The sequence below is a fragment of the Ictalurus furcatus genome, chromosome 10 (genome assembly GCF_023375685.1).
Source record: "Ictalurus furcatus strain D&B chromosome 10, Billie_1.0, whole genome shotgun sequence".
Classification (NCBI taxonomy): domain Eukaryota; kingdom Metazoa; phylum Chordata; class Actinopteri; order Siluriformes; family Ictaluridae; genus Ictalurus; species Ictalurus furcatus.
The window spans coordinates 9,838,238-9,851,732 of NC_071264.1; the positions used below are offsets into that span (position 1 = coordinate 9,838,238).

The 13,495-nt window shown below is 39.3% G+C and overlaps 1 protein-coding gene across 2 annotated transcripts in view; it reads left to right on the forward strand.

The window, feature by feature from the left end:
* Positions 1-11,723, forward strand: part of ano8b (anoctamin 8b) — a 35,892-nt gene extending 24,169 nt beyond the window's left edge. Inside the window, exons 4-17 of one of the 2 annotated variants that reach the window (XM_053634187.1) lie at positions 1,423-1,561; positions 1,781-1,877; positions 2,107-2,223; positions 2,375-2,502; positions 3,192-3,353; positions 3,863-4,015; positions 4,206-4,332; positions 5,246-5,301; positions 7,188-7,262; positions 8,247-8,978; positions 9,146-9,337; positions 9,426-9,557; positions 9,662-9,772; positions 9,865-11,723. In XM_053634187.1, the coding sequence (XP_053490162.1) occupies positions 1,423-1,561; positions 1,781-1,877; positions 2,107-2,223; positions 2,375-2,502; positions 3,192-3,353; positions 3,863-4,015; positions 4,206-4,332; positions 5,246-5,301; positions 7,188-7,262; positions 8,247-8,978; positions 9,146-9,337; positions 9,426-9,557; positions 9,662-9,772; positions 9,865-10,554 (2,911 nt within the window). In that variant the 3' untranslated portion in view covers positions 10,555-11,723. The remainder of the gene's footprint in view (positions 1-1,422; positions 1,562-1,780; positions 1,878-2,106; positions 2,224-2,374; positions 2,503-3,191; positions 3,354-3,862; positions 4,016-4,205; positions 4,333-5,245; positions 5,302-7,187; positions 7,263-8,246; positions 8,979-9,145; positions 9,338-9,425; positions 9,558-9,661; positions 9,773-9,864) is intronic. The other variant, XM_053634188.1, reaches the window with a different exon arrangement.
* Positions 11,724-13,495: the final 1,772 nt, after the last annotated feature.

The following is a 13,495-nucleotide window of genomic DNA, read 5'->3' on the forward strand; positions in this document are numbered from 1 at the left end:
AAATAAGAGCAGAACCAGAATTTGGTGGGTGGGGGCATCCTGGAAGAGTCCTTTCTATTAAGTTAGAAATGTTTCCAACAAAATTTAAGTGAATACCAAAGCACTCTTTTTTGGGAAAAGTCTACCAACTTAGCACATCTTGATTTGGTCATTTTATTCCACACTCCAGATCTATCAAATTCCACAGGTTTCCGATAGGATTTAGATCTGGGCTCTGACTGGGTGGGCCGTTCCAAATCGTCGATCTTCTTCTTCTACAGCCATTCTTTTGTTGACTTAGATTTGTGCTTTGGGTCATTATTGTGCTGGAAAGGTGAACTTGTTATTCATCTTCATCTATCTAATAGAGGTCTGCAGGTTTTTTGCCAAAGTAGATTGGCATTTGGAGCTATCCATGATTCGCTCTATCTTCACTAGAGCCGCAGTCCCAGCTGACGAAAAGCAGCCCTATGACATGGTGCTGCCACCACCATGCTTCACCATGTATGTAGTATGGTGATCTATAGGTGTTAAGCTGTCTTGTTTTTGCACCAAAAATGTCTTTTAGAATTCAGAAAAAATTCTGGGGTCATTTAGGAGAAAGGGTTTCCATCTAGTTACACTACCCCATAGCCCAGACATGTGAAGAATACGAGAGATTATTGTCACATGTAGGGAGTGACCAGAACCACTGATCTCTTGGCAGCCTCTCTGATAAGTTTTCTTCTTGTCCTTTCATCAATTTGGGGGATATGTCCCATTCTTGGTAATGTCACCGTTTTCTCCACTTGTTGATGATGGCCTTCAGAGTGTTCCAGCTAATGTTTTTAGAAATTCTTTTGTACCCGTGTCCCAATGGATACCTTTTCACAGTGATATCCCGTACATGCTCCCGTACATATCCACTGTATATATAAGTCAGTTAAGTAGCCAAACCATGTGGAAGCCATTTATACCATTTTTCTGTAACCCATACTGGAACTGAGGGAGAAATGAAGTCTGCAAGGCCAGTCTGTGTGATAATAGAAGTTGTGGCAGTCATATTTTATTTCCGTGCAGTGCCGACAGCAAGAGGATGGCTGAGCAGATTGATGATGCTTTGGTACAGAATAAATTCTTCACAGAACATCAGGCGTGCTGCAGTGCCTTACCAAATAAAGCTGCACATTGAAACGGAAGCACTTTATGTTCATCTCAAAGCACGATCTTTATCTAGTGTTTAGCTAAGATTATATAGGGATGGATTGTGTCTCCATTGGGAAACTCATAGTATTTTAAATTTGGTGCCCTCGACACTTATTCCGTGCCATTAACGAGAAGTGTGTATGTCATCGTTTTCATTATTATGTCAGTTTAATCCAGGTTGCTCAAAAAGAACAGTATTTCTTGATGATCAGATCTAAGTGTTATCTGTGCACTGCTTAATACATGTGTTTTGTTTAGTCTGTTGCGAGGTGCAGAGGAGATGGGTTTACGGAAAGCAGTGAAGCCAGAGTTTGGAGGTGGATCTCGCAGCTTCTCTTGTGAGGAGGACTACATTTATGAGAACATTGAGAGTGAATTGTGCTTCTTCACATCACAGGTGGTTTACACTAACCAAATCCTTCTAGCGTTCTCTGTGTACTCTTTTGTTGTATGCTTTTAAAATACCCTTAACATAAATAATAGGAGGCATTGTTGAATATCAAATTATTATTATAGCTGGCTAGTGTTATCAAAATCATAATCATAACCATCATCTCAAAAGGATGTACCACTACAGGATACTCTATAAACGATTTCTGTCTCTGGACCTTCACAGGAACGCCAGAACATAATCAAATACTGGCTGGATAATCTCAGAGCCAAACCAGGGGAGGTCCTTCACAACATCCACTTTCTTGAAGGGCAGCCCATAAGTGCGTGTCCACTCTGTGTTTTGATGCATTTGTGTTGCCTCAAATAGATCCACAGTGACTGAAATATATAGTCTTATCTATGCATGTTATTTCTCCTGCAATAAAGTCCTTCATCAATCAAAGAAGGAAATAAAGCAATTGTACTGTAGTCTAAATAGCTGCACACTGTTCCTGAGGTGTGTGTGTGTGTGTGTGATATGTGTAACTCTAAACTGTGTGTTTATTACAGTCCCAGAGCTAAAAGCACGAGGTGTGATCCAACAAGTCTTCCCCCTCCATGAGCAGAGAATTCTGGGCCAGCTAATGAAATCGTGGGTGCAAGCTGTGTGTGAGAAGCAGCCCCTAGGTTTGTCATTTTTTACTACATGTCTAGTAATATTCACACACACACACACACACACACACACATCTAAGCTGGTGATGATGGTGTAGTGCCCATTTGAACTATTATTCTCATACATATTCTCTGTTTTTATTTCTATCTCTACCTCTGTTAGATGATATATGTGATTATTTTGGAGTGAAGATTGCCATGTACTTTGCCTGGCTGGGTTTTTACACAACCTCTATGCTGTATCCTGCTGTGATAGGATTTGTACTGTGGATGCTGACTGAAACTGATCAGGTAACAGTTCAGAAGGATTCCAATCCGAATCCACTGTTTCAGTAATAAAAATTATGCAGTCATAAATAATGGCCTGACCAAACCATTACTGTTGTTCAACATCGCCTCTCTATTGAAACCACATCTGCTTTTTAGTGAACGTGCCACTGGTATGTGCTTATATACACTTACCATCCACTTTATTAGGAACACCTGCACATTTATGCAATTATCCAGTCATTCAGTCATGTAGCAGCAGCACAATCGTGCAGATAGAGGTAAAGAGCTTCAGATAGCGTTTACATCAGAATGGAGAAAAGATGTGATCTTGGTGACTTCGACTGCGGCATGGTTGTTGGTTCCAGATGGGCTGGTTTGACTATTTTTGAAACTGCAGATCTCCTGGGTTTTTCATGCTCTAGAGGTTACGCAGAGTAGTGCAAAAAAAAAACAACAACAACAACACAAAAAAAACCATCTAGTGAGCAGCAGTTCTGCAGACAGAAATGCCTTGTTGAAAACTGTGCAATTGAAGCTCTGGCATGATTTGATTTGCACTCCTGCCACAAGATGGACTGACTGGATGATTGCATGAAAGTGGTGCGCATGTGTTCCTAATAAAGTGGACGATGAGTGTACATCTTGTCTCCTTCTATTTTCTTCCGTTCCTGTTTGCCTAATTGATGATGCCAGTGCTATTTCTCACACAGACCAGCAGAGATATATGCTGTGTAGTATTTGCCCTCTTTAACGTGGTGTGGGCCACGCTGTTCCTGGAGAGGTGGAAACGAAGAGGAGCAGAACTGGCTTACAAATGGGGCACATTGGACACACCAGCTGAATCGCTCGAAGAGCCGCGGCCACAGTTTAGGGTAATTCGGCAGTTTGATATGGCTTTACGGGGATTACATTTTAAAACATCATGGCATGACTATGATTTTGGTATATCAGAAAAATTGTGTTTGTCTTGAAATAGCTCTACAGTGCCATCTGAAGTGGCAGTATTGAACTATTTGATAGGAAACCATTTTGTTTACCAATTTGTTTATAAAGTATAGGGTGACTTCAAGAGGATTCCTCTTAGCCTTAGTTTTACACTTGGAAGCTATGCTCATTGTTAAATAGCTTGTCTATTTCTTCTGCTTCTTCTGTTATAACTGAGTTTAATGGCATCAATTGTCTCATTATCTTTATCAGCATAGCATAAAGATATCATTATTTGAAAATTCCTTATCACAGTGTGCTGTCTAACCACCGTCTTACCATCACACCCCTAATTATGATCCTTTTTCTAGGACAGTGTAAAATTATGTAGGTATAGTTGCAGTTTAAGCCACTCCTTAATACGTCTCCTTCCTGGATCTATCTTTTTCTCACCCAGGGTATGAAGCGGTGCAGTCCAGTGACGGGCTGTGAGGAGTTTTATTACCCACCTTGGAGGAGGAGGGTGTTCCGATGGTTGGTTAGCTTTCCTGTCTGTATTTTCTGCCTTTGCTTTGTCTTCCTGGCCATGCTCATCTGCTTTGAGCTTCAGGTTAGTGCTATCACAATTTTTGCTTCTTATATCATTCTTGTGCTCATAAAGGTTACCCAAATTCAATCGTCGATTGATAGGGTGTTGTGCAGATATGCAGTGTATTATTTCATAAATGACATATTAAGACATTGAATAAAGTGTTACAAATATGAAGACTTCTGAATAGACTTGCGTTTCCGGTTGACAGGAATTTGTGATGGGGATTAAAGAGCTGCCACGGGTGGTGAGGTTTATCCCTGAAATCATACTGGCCATCACTGTGACTGCATGTGACGAGGTGTACAGAAAGATAGCCTGTTGGCTTAATGACATGGGTGAGTCTTCAGTGCTTTTAAAAGGAGAAAAATGATTTATTCTCTGCAGTGATTATTATTATTATTATTATTTTTATTATTATTATTATTATTATTATTATTATTATATGTTGTTATTTATATTGCTTGCTTACATGAAAATAGCAGTTATAACAGATTATAGCAGAGTGCCGTTTATCTAATCATTTCTATAGAAAAAAACACATTGATAGGGACACGTTTAGTGGTTGCTCCACATGAAGAAATAAAAAAAAAAAAACGTGTGTAATCATTTATACGGTGTTGATGTGGTTAATAAGTGTTCTGTGAGAAGACGTTTATTTAACATTCTTGGAAGGAGTCTACAGTATCCATGCTTTGTAACAGTCAGAGGTAAAGCTGTAAGATAAGGTTTCTAACATGGAAATGTTTCTAGTCTACAAGGCTGGTGAGGAAACAACTGTTTATAGCCTTTATAACATAAGTGATAAGATAAAAGCTTTTTTAGGGATGCTCCACAACATGAAATCAAACTGTGATTAAACAAAAAAAAAATGCTGTTATTCTTTAATGAATGAAAAAAAAATTGAATCATTGACAAATTGCTGTGGTGTAAGAGGAATAAACCAACATGTACATGCTGTTATAGGAAATTAATCAACTAACGGCATTGCTCCACCCTGTCATTGATTACTGTCCTATAGCAGCATGTCGTGTTTGATTGCTTATGTAATAAACAGAACTTCAGGTAGTGAAGCGCTTGATATATATATATGTAAGGCCTTTTACTTATTTGCACAGTACGTTTCATTTACATGAACACTTATACAATAGTTAGACAAATTAACATTATAAGAGTTCATTTCACTCTGGAGTCTTTGCTGTGTTTGTGTTGGACATTTCGAATGTAAATGATTGTCTATATTTACAACAGAGAACTACAGACTCCAGAGTGCCTATGAAAAAAATCTCATCATCAAAATGGTTCTTGTAAGTAGTCTCTTTTATGCAATTGGAACAAAAGCATATTATAATGATGTTAAGATATGAATATTTGATCTGATATATGCATATGTGTCTGTGGAAGTGGCAATAGTGATATGTTAGAATTGTCATGTTTAAAGAGGCAGATATGATATGTTTGTTACTGTAATATAATATACTGTATAAATATATATATATACACTCACTGTCTACTTTATTAGGAACACGTTTACATCTGCACATTCATGCAGTTAACTAATCAGCCAATCATGTGGCAGCAGTAAAATGCACAAAATTCAGTTCACGTCAAACATCAGAAGAAAAAGTGTGATGTCTGTGACTTTGATCGTGGCATGGTTGTTGGTATCGTGGTAAGGGCTGGTTTGAGTGTTTCAGAAACTGCTGATCTCTTGAGATTGTCACACATAACAGTCTCTAGAATGTACACAGAAACAAAAACATCCAGTGAGCGACAGTTCTGTGGGTGGAAATGCCTTGTTGATAAGACAAGACAGAGGAAAATGGGCAGATTGGTTCAAGCTGCCAGGAAGGATATAATAACTCAAATAATAACGCTTTACAATCGTGGTGAGCAGAAAAGGAAGTAAATGCATTTTTAATTACAAAGTATGTTTAAATTCAGCTTACACTGACCAAAGTGCTGTACAGAACAATTATAAAATACAATCAAATATACAATGAAATTAAATTTAAAAATAATAAAAGATAATAGTTAGGCTACTAATCGACAAGTTAACAGCCAGGGAAGACCAAAGAGTAAAAATGTGTCTTAAGTCTAGATTTAAGTCAACATGCACAAAATATTGAACCTTGATGTGGAAGACCACATTGGGTTCCACAATTGAAGACTGAAAAAAGACCAGGTGATATTTTTTTTTTCTATTCTTCAGCTGTCCAAGTTTGAGTGAGCCTGTGGCCATGATAACCTTAGATTCTTGAGTGGAACCTGATATGGACTTCTGTTGTTGTAGCCCATCCACCTCAAGGGTTGATGTGTTGTGTGTTCTGAGATGTTTTTCTGCTCACCACGGTTGTAAAGAGTGCTTATTTGAGTTACTGTAGACTTCCAGTCATCTCAAACCAGTCAGGTCATTCTCCTCTGAGCTCTCACATCAACAAGGTGTTTCAGCCTGCAGAACAGAAACGCAGGATCCTGAAGCAGGATGGTTGGGTTTTTGTTTTTTGTTTTTTTGCACCATTCTGTGTAAACTCTAGAGACTGTTGTATGTGAAAATCTCAGGAGATCAACAGTTTCTGAAATACTCAAACCGGGCCATCTGGCACCAACAACCATGGCGCGGTTAAAGTGACAGAGACCACATGTTTGATGTGAACATTAACTGAAGCTCTTGACCTGTATCTGTATGATTTTTTTTTTGCCGTGCTGCAAAATGATTGGCTCATTAGATAACTGCAGGTGTTCCTAATAAAGTGAATAGTGAGTATATCATGCTGCTGTGATGCCAAAGATGTGAGCAGTAGTATCTTAGCAGTTAAGGCTCTAATGATCAGGAGATAAAGAGGTCAAATCCCAGCTACCATTGTAGGCCTTAACCCTGCTCTAGGGCACCAGATTCCTTGAATGCTAAGTAAATTGTATTGTATCTGTTTCTATACTATATGTATAGTATATAAAATGGAAATGAAGAAATTTTACGGTTTTTACTTTGTATCTTAGGCACAGCACAGTTCCAGAAATTTTCATGATCATTGAGCTTTATGAGTTCTTACCATTTAAGGAATTGAGTAATACATATAAAATGTAATTGAACATATGCAGTGTACACATGCTCATAGATATAAAACCTAACAAAAGTGACCAGATTCATCCGTTATATTTACAGCATTTTTCTTTAACCTCTGTCTTGCAGTTTCAGTTTGTAAATTCATATCTCAGCCTTTTCTACATTGGATTCTACCTCAAAGACATGGAGCGTCTAAAGGAGGTAAGAGAAAGCAGTAATTCAGTTCCCAGGCAAATAGAAACGATTGCTGAAAAGATGCTATACCAGTTGTATGAATAGATGGATGGATGTGTATTTGTGACTGCTTACAGCATTTGTATTGGTATTGCTCTGGGTGATATGTGTCTCTCGTTGGGAAATCTTCCATCAAGTATCTTCCCGCAGCTTTCCGTCTCGGTACATCTGCCTCGCTCTCTATGTTGCCATCTGTCTTTTGATTCCCCAAAACTATTTGCTGGAGTTCTTCCTCTTCTGGTTCTGTAACTCAGGAACAATTCGACATGTCTCCTAGTATTAGTGTATGGCAGTGGGTTGATGTTTGCTCGACATGTCCACATAAAAAAAAAGTCTGGACTTGCATAATGATGAGTAGAGCTATCATCATTTGTCCTATGGACATTTGCTTGTCACACATTGTTTGAGTTACAGTATGTGGTGTATGCATATGGGGTAATGATTATAATGCTTCATATACAATGGCTGTGTACTTTTAAGGTGGGTATGTCTGTATAAGGTTAGATAAAAATAGTCTGACAAACACTTTCATTCTTGATATAATTTATAGTCATTTGAGCCATGTGAAAAACAATACAGGTGTTTTAACCCTCCTCTGCTTTCCCAGCTAGGCCCACACCTCAGACTGCAAGATGTAATATGATGACTCATTCAATAGTTTTCTCTCACCTTATAATTCACTCTTGGGTTTTCCCAAAGTAAACAAGCGACTGGTTAAAAACACTGCAGTCCGAATGATTAGATTCGTATGCGACCCCTCGTTTTGACGCTACTTTTACTGGAGCATATGTTTTGCAATATGTCTATAAGATAAAGCACAAGTTGGGCATTCTCTCAGGACACTTGTGGTAACACTTAACAGCCTAGAAAAATGTAATTATATTTTGTGGCAGTATTTGATCATCTATTTTATCTTTTTTTTTATGTTTATGTGTTGTGCATGACCTGCAGATGCTTGCAACACTGCTGATAATCCGCCAGTTCATGCAGAATTTGAAGGAAGTGCTGCAGCCGTACCTGTATGAGCGCCACCGCCTGGGAGAACTCACTTTGCGTGCTGTATGGGACCTGCTAGTATCAGCATTAATAAAGTATGGACGTCTGGCAGTTGGAAGGGCGCATATGTCTCCCAGCAAACCCAGCAACCCCGGGCAAGGCCTGCAGGGAAACCAACAAGGTGTTCTGGGCCAACAAGATCGCCATGAGCGCAAGTGTTTGAATGGAGGCTGTGGTGTCCCAGATGAGGAGCATGAGGAAGAGGCTGGTGCTAGGAACAGTGCAGAGGAGACAGAGGAGGAGAATGCCATCGATTGTGGCCTCAAACTGCGCAAAGTCAGCTTCATCGAGAAGGTAGAGCGCAAGTCTGTCGGTTGCATCAGTCCCATGGAGGACAGCTTCCTGGAGGAGGGGAGCCCCACCATGGTCGAGAAGGGCATGGACCCGTCTTTGGTCTTCGAGATGTGTGACGATGACGATGATAATGTCATCACAGAGGCAAAGGAACAGGCCGCAGATTCAGCAGGGCCTGAGAGCGGTGTGCCACCGAAGCTGCGGAAGAGAGGCCGGAGTCTGGAGAGGGCCGACAGTAAGAGCAGGAGAGAGTCATGGATGGATCCCCCTGAAGAGCAGGAGACCATTACACTCACCCAAGCTGAAATCGAGAGCTGCATGCAAACATATGAGGTAAAAGTGCTGTCATAAAGAGAATTTTTATGAATGATTTGACTGTTCTGTTGACGTTATGACTTTATTATACAATATAGACTTACATATAACATCTCTGGTAGCTTCCATGTCCTTGGTGTGTATAAGTAAAAGAGTCTGATCAAATGAACTCTTTGAACTTCCAGGACACATTGCAGGATTACCAGGAAATGTTTATTCAGTTTGGCTACGTGGTTCTCTTTTCCTCTGCCTTCCCACTGGCAGCTATGTGTGCCCTAATTAACAATATCATCGAGATCCGCAGTGATGCCTTCAAGCTCTGCACAGGCCTCCAGAGGCCATTTGGCATGAGAGTGGAAAGCATTGGACAGTGGCAGGTGAGAATGCCATGAATGACATGAATTATAAATGATCTTTTAAGGAGTATTGAAAGATGATGGCATGACTGTATCTTTTGTCACACAGACACTAATGGAGGCCATGGGTCTCATAGCAATCATAGTGAACTGTTACTTGATTGGTCAGTGTGGGCAGCTACAGAGGCTCTTCCCTTGGCTGAGCCCTGAGATGGCCATCATCTCGATCGTGATCTTAGAGGTACATACAGTCCCCACACATACACATGCGGAACTGTTCCACAGGCATTTTGTTTTCTCCAATACTCCAGTACTTATTTATTCAATATTTTCTCCACTTTACAGCACTTTGCTGTCTTACTGAAATATGTCATTCATGTGGCAATCCCTGACATCCCCAGCTGGGTAAGCGAAGAAATGGCCAAACTGGAGTTTCAGCGCAGGGAGGCATTCAAGGTAGATCTCGTTCATAAGCAATCGTCAGCAATCTTCAATATTTTTCATTTCTCCTGCTGGTATGTAATGAATGTGTGTTTGGTCCCTGCCAGAAGCATGAGCGCCAAGCACAGCAGCACTTCCAGCAACAGCAGAGGAGAAAAAGAGAAGAGGAAGAACGGCAGCGGCAAGCTGAGTACCAGGCCCGGCGTGAGAGAGACGATGGGCGGCCTGACACCTCTGGAGGGGACCACCATCATGAAAAGAGCCAAGGAGGCAAATCCAGATCGGCCGGAGGGGGTGGAGGCTCTGTAAGTGACAAACCGAAGAGACCCAGCTCACTGCTGGCCAACAATAACGTAATGAAACTCAAACAGATCATCCCTCTGCAGAGCAAGTTTTCCTCTGGCACGGCCCGTTCACCACAGTCACCAACAGGGAGCGAACCGAAGCTCCCGGGCTTCCTTAGCTTCAAGTTCCTCAAGTCTCCAGAAAACAAAAAGGAAGCAGCAGCAGGTTCAGCTTCAGCCAATTCTAGCATTGCTGCACTCGGACAGGAGAGATCACAGTCCCCCAGCAAGTCCTTCAATCCTGGGAAACTGTTTAATTTTGGGAAATCAGATGGTGGGGCATGTATGAATGGGGCTCAACTCACAAAACCAGGGGAGGGGGTACAGCCAGTGGAGAAGGCGCTAACAAGGTCTGATCTCAACGATGTGCCAGACGAGATCCCATCACCAGGGGAAGAGGAACAGGAGAACGGACACTCATTAGACTCCGAGTCCTCAGGCCCTAAAATCTAAATCCAATAAAAAAACACCTACTGTAGAAAAATTACTAACAAAGGGATAAAGAAAGTCCTTTCAGTGCCCTTCAGCACAGTGACAGACTGAGCCTGGAGGCTGTTAAGTAATACTGTGGGGAAAATGGAATAGTGTTGTTTTTTGCTGAGGAACATAGGCTTTTCAAAGATGACTCCCCTTGCATACACACACAATGCCTTTTGTCTACAATACATACAGGAATGCATGAGCTGCATTTCTAATGCGTTTTGAAAATGATATTCCTGAAAGAATAGTGCAGTTTTAAGTTATCATGGTCTGAAAATTGTAAGCATTTTAAGCACCCTTCGTAGTGTTAAAAATATTTTACCATCAGTTTTATATCATACAATGAGACCTTCAGAAAAAAGAAAAAAAAAAAAACACCACAGATTGATAATCTGAACATTATCGGTTTCAACTGTGAGTGATTTTAATTCTGAAAACTTTTGTACTTAAAGCAGCTGGTTTAGTTAAGCAATTGCAGCAGTATTTCCTGAATAAGGAGGTGCTGTAAAACCTGCAAGTTATAGAAATTCCTGCATCACTAGAACATATAGTTTCAAACAGAAGAAAATGCAATATCACTATCTTGAATGACAGATACACAGGTTTGTCTGGAGTCATTCTGAAAGTTTGAAGGACTGCATAAAAACTTTGAGGCAAGTGTGGCAAGGGCAAAATGTGAAAGTGAGAGTATAGCGTATGGATGGCGTAAAGGAATTAATAACGTCTACTTCAAAATACAATCTCTTATTGCAGAAGTGCAAATAGCCGCTTGAACAGGCTTTTCCCTCCTTTGTTATTATAGCCTAAAAACATAGAAAATGCTGGAGATCAAGACTATCATTGATACTAAAATCAAAAAAAAACAAAAAACAAAAAAACTTGTGTGTGCGAGTCCTCCTGTGCATCTTAATATATTTAACCTAGAGGATAGCATTTGACCTCAACATTCACTTTTTTTCAGTTCTTACACTGGTATGACGGAGTGATTTCTTGATTTGTGAAGAAGACATTCCCTTGACTTGCAACTCAAAAGCCTGCTGGACCATCGTAAAATACAGGCATTGCCTTGCAAAGGGATTCTGTGAAGAAGTGTAGTAATGCGTAGCATTTCCATTTCCACAGTTCATACTAGTTGCAGCCTCAGAGAACATTTTGCACTAAATCCTACTGCTGGTGGGAGGGAAAGACTTTGCTAAGAATAGGAGAACACCAGCTTGCCTCATAATGTATGCAAGTGCTTAATTATTGTTTTCATTGCAATGCACTACAGAAGCATTATTAACCCATCTGGTTTCTGTACATCTCGGTGCTTTCTCTAACTTCGGTCTAACCTGTTTTATTTGCCTATTCATTCCTACCGTGTTTATTCTGATCGTTCTGATTTCATTACTTGCCAAAGCAAAACTAGCAGAAACACGTTGTGCATTGTGATAAAGTTTCTTTGTAAAGCCATAACTGCTTGGAATATTTTACCAGAAGATACATTTAGTTTGCAAAAAAGCTCCTTGCAGCTCTGATGGACCAGGTGAAGGAGAATGGAAGAATCCATGTAATTTCAGCAGTGTTTCAGTGCGGGACACAGAAAGTGCATACGGTTTCATTAATTGAGTGTCAGTTCATTATTGTAATCACATTAATACAATCAGCTTTAAAATGTAGCCTATAGTCGGATTTCTGCAATCTGCTCATTGGCTGAACTGCAAATGAATTAAAATCACTGAAATTGAATTGACCCCTAGAAAAGGCATACAATTTGCACAGGTTTTTTTTTTGTTGTTCATAAATTATAAGCATTACCCAAAATACAAGATGGAACAAAAGACAAATGATGTGAGAGGAATGATAAGCCAGTTATTAAACGATTCTCTTGATGTGCCCAACAATGGATTTGAACTAAAGCAATTCTGTTTAATATAAGTGAAGTGATTTGATTACATTTTTACGTGAAAAGAATGAATGGTGCCAGAAAAATAAAACAATACGCGGTTTTATTTAGTATTATAGTAATGTGATAGGTAACAGGAACTATGCACTTATTTCCTCATTTCATTGACAGAGTTGGCTCAAATAACTGTTGCAATAATATGTCAGCCTGAACAATAATCCTTGCTCATCCAGATCTGAGGTTTTACATCCTGAATGTTGAGTAATGTCAAAAAGTAGAATTGTAACAAGACATAGTAACTGGTTATTTGCAATGTTATCTTTCATGTTTAATGTTGTTCATACAGCCCATCTGTTAGCCCAATACAAACCTCCTGAATCAGCCCTGTGCTTCCATTGGGTCTTGAATAGAAAATTAACATTTCGAGAGAGGGTTTTTGAATAATTTCATCCCCCTAAGTTCTACACAATTCAAAATGGCAGTTGTTTGACTGTTTTCTAATATTGCATTTCTATGTTCTAGTATAATAGAATTTACATGTTAATTAAATATTCGCAACCAACCTATTCCCTAACGATTATATATATATATATATATATATATATATATATATATATATATATATATATATATATATATAATATCTACTTAGACACAACAAACATACATTTCAAAACATAGCAATGGTAATAGCATAATAAAATGGCATTTCATAATCAACCAAGTATTTTAAACTATTTCAATAAAAAGGTGTTATTTAGCATTGCTTCAAATCAAATTAGAATTCTCAAATTTATCATGCGGAAAATGTACATAACAAAGATTCCTCTGGAGTATTAGGGCAACACACATGATATTTCTTTGACCAGGTAGATATAACTGTGGTTTAAAATAGATTTTCATTTCAATTTCATTATTTATTAATGACAATTTTTCCTAGACAGAAAAAGTCTCTTACTCCATTGTGCAGAAAGAATTTACTCTGTGCAAAGTGAGATGAAACACAGCCTGATGCGGCTTATACTGAAG